The 15,338-nt window shown below is 30.4% G+C and overlaps 1 protein-coding gene across 2 annotated transcripts in view; it reads left to right on the top strand.

Moving 5' to 3' along the window:
• LOC140035990 (uncharacterized) overlaps window positions 1-14,233 on the top strand; it is a 45,797-nt gene extending 31,564 nt beyond the window's left edge. For both annotated transcript variants that reach the window (XM_072077292.1, XM_072077291.1), the window contains exons 6-10: window positions 495-1,145; window positions 5,971-6,119; window positions 7,683-7,895; window positions 9,349-9,498; window positions 14,063-14,233. In XM_072077292.1, the coding sequence (XP_071933393.1) occupies window positions 495-1,145; window positions 5,971-6,119; window positions 7,683-7,895; window positions 9,349-9,498; window positions 14,063-14,194 (1,295 nt within the window). In that variant the 3' untranslated portion in view covers window positions 14,195-14,233. The remainder of the gene's footprint in view (window positions 1-494; window positions 1,146-5,970; window positions 6,120-7,682; window positions 7,896-9,348; window positions 9,499-14,062) is intronic.
• The last annotated feature ends 1,105 nt before the right edge of the window (window positions 14,234-15,338 follow it).

The raw sequence follows: 15,338 nt of genomic DNA, 5'->3' as shown, positions 1-15,338 counted from the left end.
TCAGTCTTTTTTGTGCAATTTAGTAAACTTGAAATTCGATATTCTGGTGCACGCCCAAACTCAATAGTTCTATAGTAACGTACATGATCCGAATGCACATAATTCACATACTCACGCATCTGACATACACACTAGCAATTTACATGTGTATTACTAGGGCTAGGTCGAGAATGAACGGTGCTTTTAAGTGAGGGAGAGAAGTAGGAATGGTCATCAGCAACAAATAATGTCTTGAACTAGTTGTTATTTGTCGCAAATTACTTGTAAAATTTCGCAAAAAAGATGTGACACTCTCGATATTAGGAGACGATTTGACATTACATTCAAACCTTTTGTGTGGGTAAATTGAATGGTTGTACGCTGACCTCCAGCCCTGCCCCTAATTTGCCTGTGTTAAGGCTCACGAAATACTTTAACGGAGAAAATTGGTTTTACTACTTCATTTGCATTCATAGGTAGCACTTTCTTCTAAACATTACAGTAATGATTGTCAGGATCGCTTGGAACTCTCAAGATGATTTTAGCCAAAGAAATTGATCCCTACGCTTGTGTGAAGACCTCGAGTGATCCACCTGTGTTGTCCACCTCAACTTCATTTTCAGGCTCAAAACATGTTGAAGCTTCAAGGTATCGGGAGAAACAAAAAGTTTTGATACAAACTGAAGCCACAACAATCGACGATGATGAAACATCTGCTCATGGAACTCTTGAGTGCGTCGAAGAGACCGGAAAACTAGACGAAGTTTTTGATACAATGAGGCTGGATCATCAACAAAAAGATCTACTTGAAACTTCCATTTGCTCAGTTTGCCAGAATAGGCGGCCGACGATTGGGTGGCATAGAGATTTCCATTATGTTGAGCTTCATGAGGCCACAGCAGGCTTCTCTGACGACAACTTTCTTGGTGAAGGCGGATTTGGTTCTGTTTATAAAGGAGAACTGAAGAATGGACTAAAAATAGCTGTTAAGCAGCACAAAGATGCAAGTCTACAAGGAGAGACAGAATTCAAGTCTGAAGTAGCGGTACTTAGTAAAGCAAAACATCAGAATTTGGTGATGCTACTTGGATCTTGTTCAGAAGGTAACCACAGGTTGCTTGTGTATGAATTTGTCTGCAATGGCTCTTTGGATCAGCACCTATCAAGTAAGTACAATTCCCCAGAAATATAGTAATGCATGATGACTAAAGGAAATAGTTTAATCCTCCTTTTTTTTTAAACTTTTCCAGTTTTTTTCTATGGGCTAATCACACTTTGCTCCTGTGTTTTGGGGATTGTCACAATTTACCATCCCCAACTTCGGTTCTATACATCTCGGTCGTCCTCTTTTCCCCGAAGATAACAGTGCTGGTACTCTTTAATTAAAATTTTCATACCAACATTATCTTTGGGGTCCAAGTATGACTTCCCTAAAATTCAAGGCGCAAAGTGTATATTTCAAACATTAATGATAGGAAAATGTTAATATGTCCAAATAATAGGGGGTCTAGTAACATTAACACCCAAATTTTCTTTCTTGACATCTTATAATTCAATACAATTTTTTAGTACTTAGATCCAACTATGCTTTACTCCCAAATATTTTTTCCAAAAATTTTAATAGTTCTTTATAATAAAATTTATACAATTTGATAATAACTAAAAACTCTATTTTTTTTAGATGGAGCTAGTGACTTTTATTTTTAATTTTTTTTTAGAGTGCATTACAGATAACTTTATATGTCTTAACATCTGTTTAAAATTGTAAGTATAAAGCTTAAGATCTTTAATCTCGAATAATCAAAAGAAATGAGGTTTGTAACCATACTACTAAATTTTATGTCAACAAACTTTCCGTTTTTTCTTTTGCAATGATTCACAGTTTTGTATTTGAAAGCACTTTGTCGAGATTTGTAACTCAAAACATGATGGTATTTGGAGCATCACCAAAAGTTGATGATTATAATGGTTTGGTTATATTAAAAACATATAATATTTTTTAATATTTAGACACTTGGTTTGTAACAAGAAAGGATAATCTTCTATAGTAACATGCAAAATAATAATAAGAGAACATGTCCTCAGACAATTACCACTATAGGTCCAAATAGAGACTTATTTTTTTAATCCTTCATTGATATAGTTAACTACTAATAGTGTATCTTTTCCATATTCAGGTATAACCAAGCACATTAGAGTTTAGGGTATGACGGGGTTTTAATATACGTACAAGTTAAAAAATCCGAACTACACTCGTTTCACTGCAAGTATACAGGTTAACTAGTAGTTTAAGGTATATATTAGGTCAATCCCACGAGAAAGATTGAACAATTACCAGTACTACTAAAGTTTCTCTATTATTTAGACTATCAATGAATTATAGCAAATAAAACCTACTGAACTTATACAAGAAAATAACAAATGAAAGCTCCTTAGGTTATGGTATCCCTAACTACTCATGCAAGTGCTATATTTGGATCATTGAGTACTACTATCTAGGCTAGCTATGGTGTAATTTTCTTATGCATATGAATCCTACTTTCGTAGTGAATCAATTATACTCATAACTAATCCATACTTATTCTCATGGTTATGAAATTAGCTACAAGTTCATTTCTTCAATGAAATTACATGAAATGAATCACTAAAACCACATAGGTGCACCTCTACTCTCGTGAGTGTACTCCCTATGTTTAGCACTTCTTGAACCAGTGTTAAATCTCAATTTTCATTGTAGAAACAACACCTTAGATAATCACAATCAATAGTACCAGATTAATCATGATTTAAAGAGTTAAAGTGCTAAATAACTTACTCAAATAATAGCATCAAATAACCAAATAATGAACACTAACAATCATGAAAAGTTCAACCAAACCCAAGGCATAAACTTTAAAGACATAATAAATACGAAATCCAGAACTTGCATATTAACCATACTTAAGAATCCAATACAAAAGATAAAGAGTTGGAGAAGAGATAACCCATGTCACTTGATCTTCAACTCCTCCTTCTTCATCTCCATCTTTATCCTACTCTAGCCAATATACATGAATGGATGAGTTATATTACTCTATACTAAACTAACCTAACACTAAGAAAATGGAAGAACTACATTTCTGCACTCCCAAGCTTTCTCCCGATCTCTCTCCTTCAATCTTGCAAGTTTTTGGCTATATAAAGGTAAAAGGTGGTCAAGGAATGAGGTTTACACCTCCCTTTTACAACTGCAAAGTGTTTGTCACATGTGACTTATTGGAGGTGAAATCAAGTTGTCCACGTAAAGAGCAGCCTTTTCTGAAATCCAGCCAAGTTCCGGCCGGATTGCTACAGTGACCTTTTTGTGCAATTTCTGTTCAATTTCCAGCTCTGCTCCGATTTTGCCTCAAGTTCAATGAACTTTTCTTGATGACAGAAGCTGATTTAACTCTTGGCCAAAACATAAAACTTGTAACTCTTTGAGTGATCTTTCCAATGCATCAAGAATCACCTCATTTGGATTTGTGTAGGCTTCTAAATGACTGAAATACCCTTGATTGCTCAATGCCCTGTTTCAGCTTCGACTAATAGAAATTAGCTACTGTAATTTGGATTTTTGACCTAGAAAACCTTCAAACTAGATTTCGATGTCTCAACAAAGTTGTAGATCTATCTCTTATCTTCAAATTGGTTCAAGAATCATCTCAATCCGATCACTGTAGCTTAAGTTATAGTCGAAATACTGAAATGTGTCAAAACTATAAAAAATACACAAAATGCAAGTAAAAAGTGATAAAAAACTCATTTAATCACTTAAGAATATTTTTCCTCGATTATAGCCAAAATGATTCATTTTCTTCTAATAATATAACCAAAGTGACTAAAAATAACATAAAATGTCATTCAATTATTACGTAAATTAGTCACTTATCAGGGTAATTAACTTAATTTATAATGTTAAATAACTATTACATTTAAATATATATTTTCAACAAAAAATGCCATAATACTCTTTTTTAAGGGATAATTTGAGAAACTTGCCCTCAGGCTTTTGCTAATATCCCTTAGCACCCTTAAAGCTTCAAAAAATCATTGATCTCCCTTCAAACCATTTCATTTGCAACAATTTCAGCCCAATATCATAAAAGAATCGTCAACATAATCATTTAAGGAGAGAGATCTATTGTTATTCCAACTCTCTCTTTTTGTGTTTTCCAACCTCGAATGATATAGATACCAAATTTTTTAATGTTTCCAATGTAATTATTATAAGAGAAATTTAAATAGGGTTTGCATAGGAGGGCTAAAAAACGAAGACAGATAACTAAAAGCAAAAATAATTGTTAGCATAGCCATTTTTATTCATTTTGGTAGTTTTTTTTTTTACTTTCTTGGCTCATATAATTGTTCAAATAGCAAGGATAATTAAAGATAAGTTTTATATAGCAACAAAAGAGTATGGGAAGAAAAAAAATATGGGGAAGGGGTTTATTAAATGAAAAAAAATATTAGAATACCTTTTTCTTTTTTTTTTTTTAAACAAATTTAGGTTATTTCTCTTCCAATACTTTCTTTTTGGGCCTAAATAGTTGTCAGAATTGCAAGGGCACTTTAATAAAATTTGGCATAAGAAATAAAAATGTGGAAAAGAGATATTTAAGTCCAAAAATTATTGTTAAAATAATCATTTTTCATGAGTTTTGCTATTTTCTCTTCAAAAATATTTTTTGCCCAAATAAATTTTTGGAATAGTAAGTGTGATTTAATACGATGCTGGCACTGAAAGGAAAAAAATTTGGAGGGCCGCTGTTGGGTAGTTGAGTGCTATGATAATAATTAGAAAAATCGATGTTTTAATCGATTTTGACTTTTTGTCTTTAAGATTTTTTCCCTTAAAAAATTGCTAGAATAGCAATGAAAGTTCAATATATGGTTGGCAAAAGAGGACTATATAGCATGGTTTAAATGCAAAATAAAAATTATTAAAATAATCAATTTATTTTATAGTCAATTTATTTTAGCTATTTCTATTTGTTTCTTCCATATTTATTTGTCTAAAGAATTGTTATGGTATGAGGATATTTTTGTCATTTTTAATGTTGTGAGATGAATAGTGGTTACATCTCATTGATAGGGGAGGTAAGTGATATTTATAAAACTTTAAAGGTGCTAATTCATATTAGCATGAACCTCAAGAAAGGATTCTGAAAATAACCCTTTTTCATGGCGTCAACCCATTTTACTAGTTTTCATGAAGAATAAACTGTATACTTTCAAGGCTAAAGATAGTGAAGTATGATTATCTCCAAGGAATAACAAATGAAAAAAGCGTGAAATTCATTGGCTTTAGTTAAAAAGTTTAAAATGAAGTACTGCAATATTAATCATATAAGTTCTAGACTTGATTTGCTAAACTGCCAAACTTTTTAACATGACACATCTCCTATAATTTCATTTAGCCCTCTTTTTTATTTCTTTTTTTCTGGGAAGCATTAGTTGTTAAGTTTTTACTTTAGCACATTTACTCCCTATGTTCTTTAAGTCACAATTTCAGTACACTGTTATCTGTTTTCAAGAGCGATATGATTCAAAAGGTACAAGTCATTTATTTTCTGGGCAAGTCTATCCATGAAAGATTGAAAAAGAGCTAAGAGACAGAAGTTAAATTTTAATTAAGGACTAATTTTTCTTATACTATCAATACAAAACAGATTTTTTAATGAATGGACACCAAATGTACAAAAAGCGAATTTGAAATTTCAATGGAAGATACGCTTCGTGCACATGTATAAAAAATTACATTAACGATGTAGTAAAGACTAACAGTGTTTTAGGATTTTATTTTATGAACTTAAGGAATATGTTTATATTAGGGATATTCTTGGTTTGTTTCAATTGTATCCTACATCAGCATAACTTTACCTACAAAATCTCTAAGGATGTAACATATTATGATGAGGCATAGCCTCAAAATCACGTGTTTTTTCTTCCCTTTTCTCCCTAAAACTGCAGAGGCTGCAAAAGTGCCCCTGACTTGGGAACAGAGGATAAAAATAGCTTTGGGTGCAGCCAAAGGCTTAGAGTACGTGCACAGCCACAACATCATCCACAGAGATATAAGGCCAAACAACATACTTATAACGCATGATTACGAATCACTGGTAAAGTTTTTAAATTGGACTTGGGTGCAGGGCGTGCTTATTGCTTAGTGATTAATATATTGCGGGCTTAGTTCCATTTTGCACCATTCAATTATAGTTCAAGTTTCATTTTTTTCCTTAAAATTGTAAATAGAGACATTGTAGTCCCTAAACTATAAAAGTTGTTCCACTTAAGGACAATTACGAATGAAATCCCCGAAACTATCGGAAACTAGTCACGTGAGCAACCAAAGTAGAAAGGGGTTTGGAGACCAAATTAAGAATTGAAGTATAGTGTAGGAACTTAGTGTCTCAATATATAGCCGCCAAAGTGAAAATCAAGGTATAGTCCAAGGACTAAAGTGTCTTAATGTGGACTTGAGGGACTAAACTGAAAATTAGAGAATAATTAAAGGGTGCAAAATAAAATTAAGCCTTGTATTATAGGGTTAACTGTAAATTGCACCCCTGAATTCACACTACGTGCAATTTGCATCCTGAGCTATCAAATATAGCGGTTCAGTCCCTGAATCATGGTGTCAAATTTTAACATGTTTATAACATACACTAAAAACTAAGAATTTTGCCAGTAGTTTTTGAATGAAAAGATTCTGGTACCCACAAAAGAATAAGAGTATTTTGTTTAATGAATGCAAATTAGGGCTGTCATGTAGTAAGGTAAATTCGTTTAGTTTCAATTAATTTGTATAGAATGAAAAAAATTGACAATTAAAGAACAAAATTGGTAAAATTGGTTGTTTATCAAAAGTACAAAATGATAACAGCTCAGAAATACATGTATAATCAACCATTAATTGTGTTTTGGAAGGAGAAAGACAACAAAATTTCTTATACTTCAAAGATTTAGTTGTATTGTGGGTAAATTCAATTCCTTAGGTTACACAAAAAAGAAAAAGAATAAAAAGCTTCCTAATCAGCTAATTTAGTACATTTGTCAAATTGGCCGACCTAGGGAAACTTATGGGTCATTTGATAACACGTATGTTTGGTAGATTACCGAAACATAAGTTTTGGTTCTTATCACAAAAACAAATAACATAACAAAAATATGCTTGTTGTGTATTCTGATTTTACGAATAACTTTAACTAAATGTCTCTGATTGTGGAAACCATTATGTGAATCAAGGGCAAAACTAAGGGGTGGCGGGGAGGATCCCCCACCCTCCCAGATTTGTAAAATTAAGGCCTTTTTAGATTGCCATTTTAAAAAAAAAAATTTACGTTTTTGATAAATACATTTCCCAATTACATTTTTATTATACATACATCAAATTGTTACTATATATATATTTACAAAAGCTCCAAAAAATAAAGTCCAAAAGAAATTTTTAAAAAATTTTCTTGTAAATTTAAGCTCTTGCCCCGTAAAGAATTTAAAATATCTCAAGTTGCATAATTCAATTTTAGTTGAATTAAAGTTTGCCACCTCAAAAGAAATGTTCTGGTTCGGCCTATGTTGTCAATCAATCAGTTGAATTCAGTTTTCCTATACCAAAAAGAGTGCTACAGTTTTCTTATACTCTGTCTGATTAGCATCTAATCGCATGAATGCATATCTCCCAGTTGGGAGATTTTGGACTGGCAAAAACACAACATGGCACTAACTCGGACGACAGTTTTGTGGGAACTCTTGGATACATGGCACCAGAATATGCGCAAACTGGGAAAGTCTCAACTAAAACTGACATCTACTCTTTTGGGGTAGTTCTATTACAGCTTATCAGCGGACGAAGGACAACAGATAAAATTCCGGGAGGAAAAAGTCTAATTGGATGGGTAAGGAAAGCTATTCTTCAGCTCTGCTCATGTCTAGTTCTTGAGTTATGAAAATGGAGACATCTTTTAAACAAATAACTCAAATAATAGTGTGTATACAAGCAAAGAAATCCATATGAGGTGCTCAATTAGCTTATGCGTGAATAGTACCATTTCTTACTCCTTTTAGCTTATGCACTAATAATACACGCAAGAATGCGGAAAATCTTGAAATATATCCCATACACAGTACTAGTATATCTATTATCATGGTTGAATACATGATGCATACATAAAATTTGAATTTTAGGTTTAATTTTCAGATAGTATTGTCCTGCATCCAAATCTAATGATCTATATACATGTCAGTATATTGAAGATTATCTAAAATTCCATATATTATCGATTTTGCATTTGAGTGAAGTACTTTTTCTACCTTCGTAAGATTTGTAACAGTGCAATATAATCCTTGGTTATAATGTTTCAGTTAGGCAAGCATATTATTATTGAGGCCGGGAAGTAATGAATGCTTAGAAAATGAATCTTGGCACATTTGAAATTCGACATATACATACATACATACATACATACATATATACATGCACACACATACACACACACACACATTTGAATATATACATTTGAAATTCCACACACATGCATACATGCCTAATTAAAGAGAATTGATAGGTTGGGTTTTATCCATAATGATATCCAACTTTAAACTAACCAATTTTTCTCACAATTTCTCTCTCTTTTAACAACTTAACCCTTTTTAAATAAATTTGAATTATCTTTTTATATGGTTTTCCTTTCTCTTTAATAAACTGTATATGTATTAGTAAATTTGCTAAATTTTTATTATTCATCTGTATGTATTTATGTAATGTTATTTTAATTGTTACTTCATAATGTTTCTGGAAACTTAATATTTATTCGTGATGAAAATATATTTTTTGTGTATATGGTATTTAGTTGAGTACAAATATCTAGTCTTAAGTTTTTTATCATATAAAATCTAATAACTAATTCAAAGAATAGGTATAAATCTTTTTGTTACTATGCACATTTAATGAATAATATTATATTAAGATATATGTATGTATAAAAGTTTGAAATTTGAGTCCAATACAAGGACGAAATTTATATGTAAAACAAGAGTACGGTGTTCTGGTTGTATTTGTTTCTGTCCCAAATTTACGATATAACCTTCATGGGATGTTGGTTATAACAAACTTATAAAGGATAATTACAAATCATTAAAGTATCTAACAATTCTTTTAAATTTGTTTAATCAAAATTTGCGATTGGATTTGTACACGGTTCCACTAGTGAGCACTACGGTACTAACAAGGTCTAAGTAGTTAAAAAAGAAAGAATGGATACTAAATTTTACCAAGTTATAGTTTACATATTCACAATAAAAATATTTAAACATCTGAGTTTTATTTTATTTTATTTTTTATTTCTGCAGGCGAAACCACTTCTGAAAGAAAGGAATTATCCTGATCTTATAGACAGGAGAATCATAGACTCACATGATTTCCTCCAACTTTTTCGGATGATACGACTTACAGAAAAATGTCTATGCAGCGATCCTAGCAAGAGGTTCACCATGGAGGAGGTAAATTATAATGAATCTTTCCAAATGTCTCCTTATCAAAACATGGTTTATCTTCAGTAGCTAATTGATGATTCACATTTTTTTATGAAAACATCATCATTTTATGAAATCTACACTTGTGGAAGAAATCACATCAACCACACATAGATACAAACAGATCTAAAGAACAAATATTAGATACTTCAGATCTATAAAATCTATAGAATATTACATTGTGAAACTTCTAAAATATTAAAAGATAAAACAGATACAACCCTAAGATTGTTTGGGTGTACTTCCAATCGCACTGCTTATTTTCTCTCAAATCTGCTAATAAACTAATTCAAATCCAAATGTTAAGGAGAGATTTGACGAGATAGATCTACGAAATGCCAGATTTAATAACTAAATTTGAAATAATTTAGATCTAATAAAAGATTAGATTTGCTGTTCTTATAGTTATAGAGACGGACTAGATTTCATAATCCAATTAAGAATTTAAATGCCTTGGAATTTTGATCAACTTAGGTGGTTAATCACATGTAAAATGGTTAGTGAAATATTTCAAGTTGAAGTTGATTTAAAAAATGCTCATTTATCATCATAATCATAACAACATTGCCATTGTCATGTTATTTTTCTAGAAGTTTTTGAATTCCTAGCATACATAAGCAGATATGTAGAACATGGGAAGTTATTTGGTCTCCAATCTTAAATTCATGATTTTAATATATTTGATAGTTTTGCATAGTTTAAGACTTATCATTGGTCATAAATTATAAGGTTGTGTTCTTGATAATACTTCTACTTAAGTTATTCACTTTGAATGCGTGATACTTGAACATGTGACAAGCAAAGTCTAATTCATCTGAAGACTTTGGGAAGAATATTTGAATTCAACTTATATATATAGAGGCCTTTCATTGATCAACATAACGATTTTGACTTTCTTGACAAGTAATAAGTATTTTTATTATAAGATTGAAGTTTAGTGTGGTTCTACAACAGATTGACCACTAAATAATTAGCCCTTCATGTTTACTTTTAGGCTTAGGGTTAATTATAAAATACTCCCTTGAGATATACTCTAGTTCGCACTTCAATCCCTAACTTTTATTTTGTGTCACTTAACCTTCCTTACAAACTAAAAAAAAACCCCTTAGAGGCAATTAATACCATCTAAGTTCTTATTTTCCAATTCACTTCTTTCTTTTTCCAACGAATTTTAACTTGTGATTTATTTGATTACTTTAATTGATGGTGATCAAGTATCACATGATAGGACTACATAAATTAAGGAATATACTAATCATTAATTACTTTTAGAAAATGGTAAAGAAAGATCCTAATGTGTAAAAATCCATCCATTGGAAAAAGAACAAAAAGATCTCCAAATAACTGAAATGTGAAAAAATGGGGAATTGATTTTGTCTAATTATAGTGAAATAGAATACAATTTTCCTTAATTTCTTAAATTGAAAATTGGATCAAAATTGATGTGTAATTAACTAAATAGAAGGAATATATATATATATTTTTTCAATTTGGTAAATTAGATAACGGTTATCATAATTTTTTTTGTTACGATAAAGTATAACATAAAAAAGAAAGACAAATTAATGTATGATCTTTGCATGCTAGGAAATAATAGTGGAACATAAATGTACTAAAAAAATTTAATTCTTTAATGAACAAAAATTTTAAAAATATGAAATTGATAGAAAGGTATATCTCTTGGTTGCTCAAGATAAAAGATTAAGGAAAAAATTAATTTGAAAAAATAGAAGAAAGAATTAAAAATTAGTAAAATAGGGATATAGTTTTATTTTGTAGGGGCATAAGTGACCCAAGACATGGTTACAGGGTAAACCAATATTTAGAATATAAATTAAAGAGATGAGTTGTAATTATCCTTAGAACTATATGATATTTTCTTCTAAATGTGAGGACTACAGGAAGGTATGTTCTCTTACAAACAAGAGTACATAATAAGCACACTACTTTTGACTAAACATTACTTAAGTAAATGAATGGTTATGATACGCCCTCCGGGGCTTGGTCTGGCGGTTGAGGTTGCTGAAGATGGAGTCTTAGGTCCCTAGTTCGAACCTTGCTGCCAGCAAGTTGTGGAGGGTGGGGAATAGTTTGCGGGGTCCACTCCCTGGGGGACACCCCGAAAAAAAAAAAAAAAAAAGAATGGTTATGATACCCCTTGAAGAAACCCTATAGTAAGTAATGTTCTTAAACCTAGACATGTAAGTGAAGTGCATGAGTTTTAAACTAGAAAGCTAAAAAAAAAAAAATTTCTCTTGATGTTGAATAACTTTGATGCCCTTGAGATTTAAATAAAAAAGAACAAAAAACTTACTGTGAACTGGTTCAAAATTCCTATTTTCTTTAACCAATTTTGATTGATTCAATTGATTACTAATTGGGTTTGACTACTTTAGTTTTGTTTTCTGAATTTACTAGTGAACTAGATTGGTGTCTCAACTAGTTCACGGTTCAACCGATTGATCGAATCAGTCAGATAGATCTAGTTTTTAAAACATTGATAATAAGTGAACCTTGGGAAATGTATAGTAAGAGTATTTTTGTATTGGAATTTTAGAGCTCTAAGGAACTTTGTATAATGTATAGGTTTGAATTAAGTGTTCAAAATTGAAAGAAATATCTTATATAAAAATTAATAGCATCCTTAAAGTCAAGATAGTTGAAGTAAAACAATCATGTGCTTGTAAGTAAAATCTTCAGTAAATCTTAAGAAATGAGCTTTAAGTATTATATATCAACTTTATCCAAAATAAAGATAAAATAAAATCATAAGACACTGACAAAAGACATTGAATGAAAACATAAAATTGAATTATTGCATACATTCATACAAAACATAATGTTAGCACTATGCATAGCATTTGACCATCATTATAGAGAACCTTGTGAAAGAGGTGAGAAATGTAGATTTCATCCAGTAGTGAATGAATTCCAACTAGGTGTTGCGGCCAAAATTTGATACGCAATCATAAAACAAGAGGAACATTTATTTGTTGTTTCTTGCTATGTCAACAGATTATAGAGTAACCTAAGAAAAGACTGCTTGTAATATGACATTATCAATGAATTTCCATGCTAATCATCAAGAACAGACACCTAATTAATTCAAGAGAGGAATGTGTTTATAAATATATCTATAAATGTATCCCATGAAACATAGTGCTTTCAATATACCAAAATATGCAAATAACTGTAGCATAGGAACTAAAGTTAGGCACATTTGCATATTCCATATTATGTCAAGACTAGGAAATTTTTTTTTTTAATAATAAGCGTGATCATGTCATAAGCAAATATCCACACAAGGTCAAATAAGTATTAGGTCTAGATCACATTTATATTTTCTCAACAATTCTTATCCATAGATTACATGGATGCTTAGGTGAAGTAATTTTAAGTTGCATAAGATGATAGTTTATGATTCAAAAAGAGTAGTTAAGAGAACTATGTCGTGTCCTTTTAAATTGTTGATTGAGAGATTGCTATATATGTTACAACCATATCATCTACATGCAAAAGTAGAGAAACAATATCACTAGCTATTTGTTAAATAAAGATAGGAGAATTATAGAAACTTGAAAAGAAATCTAAACTAAGGAGACTAGGGCTCATTTTGGAAAATTAAGTATGAAAAACATATGTAAGTCCAAACATGATAGATTGGAGATAATGGAAATTGTGCATGATCAAAATGTAGTAGGTGCATATGAGACCATTTTCTCTATATTCCTATCAAGGAAGGTATTTCCAATATTCATTTGTAAGATGGTCAATGATAAATAGCAACAACAACAAGAAGTATAAAAACGTCTGTAAGTGAAACTATGCTTCTTCTAGTAGTAATACTTAGATAGGAGAATAAGTCAATCAGATAACTATACTCCAATTGCATTAAGCCAAGCGTTTAGATATTGTATTAATATATGTGATTTACAAGGGCACAATAAAAAATACTTGTATTTATAATTGTTACTAGATTTTGATAAGAATATTATCATTTGGGTCGAAATTACTTCTATTTTATCATAAAAAATTATTTGTTTTAATATTTAATTAGTATTTTTGAGTAGTGCTATCTTGCGAAACTTATCAAATTTATCATTATTACATAACTATTTTGACTAAGTAAACTTTGTAGAATTATTTAAAGCTATTAATCTCAAGAATTATAAGTTAATAATCTTGAGGGAAAAACCTTATGTACATTTTATTTAATATGAGACAATCCTCAATCCAAAATATTTCTTATATTAGTTTTGAGATATTTGAAAATTTGCTCATAAAATGAGTATTGTGTGTATGTGTGTGTGTGTGTCTGTCGATATATATATATATATATATATATATATATATATATATATATATATATATATATATATATATATATATAACACATATAGGAAAAGTTACTTTTTTTGACCTGGATAAAATATCACTAAAGAATATGAAAAATAGTTGTAATCATTTTAATGGTCATTATGGTACATTGTTGTGATTAATGATCTAAATTGTTCAAATTTGAAACTTGCAGGTTGTTAACACTTTGACGTGTATAAAGGATGGTCATACGGCTTTTATGGGGGACTTTTCTCCATTATCCAAATCAATTAATGCGATACTGGATCCCTTTGTGGCAGAAAAATATAGTAGAAATAAAGGATGAACAATGATATAGAATCATTATCTTGCTTCAAAAAATGCAAGAAAATAATTTTATAAAATGTAATATGTGGTGCTTTGGTATTGATGATAAGATCAATTACACTTGTGAAATGAAATGAAACAACTCCTTAATATACACAAATGCTTCCAATAATTGAGCACGCAATACTATAGTAAAAGTAGTTTATTATACTTGGTACAAATTTTTTTCATACTTCACTTATTTTAATGGAGTATCAACTGAAGCTTTGGATAATATTTTACGTGACGTTTAGCTAAAAATTCCCATGCAATAAAGATTTGCTTGTCTAAGATAAATAAAGTAATATTCCTTTCAAAAAACTAAAATTACAACTAAAAATGAAATAAAAAATCTTAAGAAAGTAAAGAAGAATAGTTACGTAATTATAATTAGTAAATTAGAGGGTCTTGAAGAATAACTCCAAAGAGCAAGCTTTTTACTACTTTGATAAATGTTGGAAATATAAACTACCACGCTATGCACTTAATTGTTTAGACTATAGTTGTAGTCCAAACAAATACTTTTTAAAGAATTGATTAAATCAGGTTAGATGAGTGCTAATTATTAACACAAACCATCTTAAATGTGAGATAGTAAGAAAATCCAAACCTTTTCTTTCTTAGAAGTTCAACCAAAGAGAAGAAGAAATAGCCTCTCACTTCACATTGATGTGGCTTGTTTCGTCCAAAGGAATAGTATTTATATACTAAAACTCTAATTGGCCTAGATATTTGCATTATATCACCTTTAGTTTATCTATCTCTATAACCTAATTCATAAATATCATTATACTAAATTCAACTAAATATCATGTTATTCTTTAAATGGTTACTCATTTTGTATGTGATCATTTAGGTCCATGACGAGCGCGGGATATACATATACAATTCACTCATCTACAATCAAGTTTTACATTTATAAATCCTAAATACCCCACATGCGATTTATCGCAAGTATACGAATCGTGAGCGAGTATAGGGTATTAAGGGTCGATCCCACAGGGAAGATTTTCAATTACCGGTGCTTTTCGAACTCCTTTATTATTTAGACTAACATAAACATAAAAGTAATGAAAATAACACTAGAAAACTCCTAGAGATATGGAATTCCTTACTACTATTGC

The sequence above is a fragment of the Coffea arabica genome, chromosome 2c, assembly GCF_036785885.1.
Source record: "Coffea arabica cultivar ET-39 chromosome 2c, Coffea Arabica ET-39 HiFi, whole genome shotgun sequence".
Lineage (NCBI taxonomy): Eukaryota > Viridiplantae > Streptophyta > Magnoliopsida > Gentianales > Rubiaceae > Coffea > Coffea arabica.
Note: the sequence above shows the minus strand (reverse complement) of the source record. Positions and strands in the feature narration are given on the sequence as shown.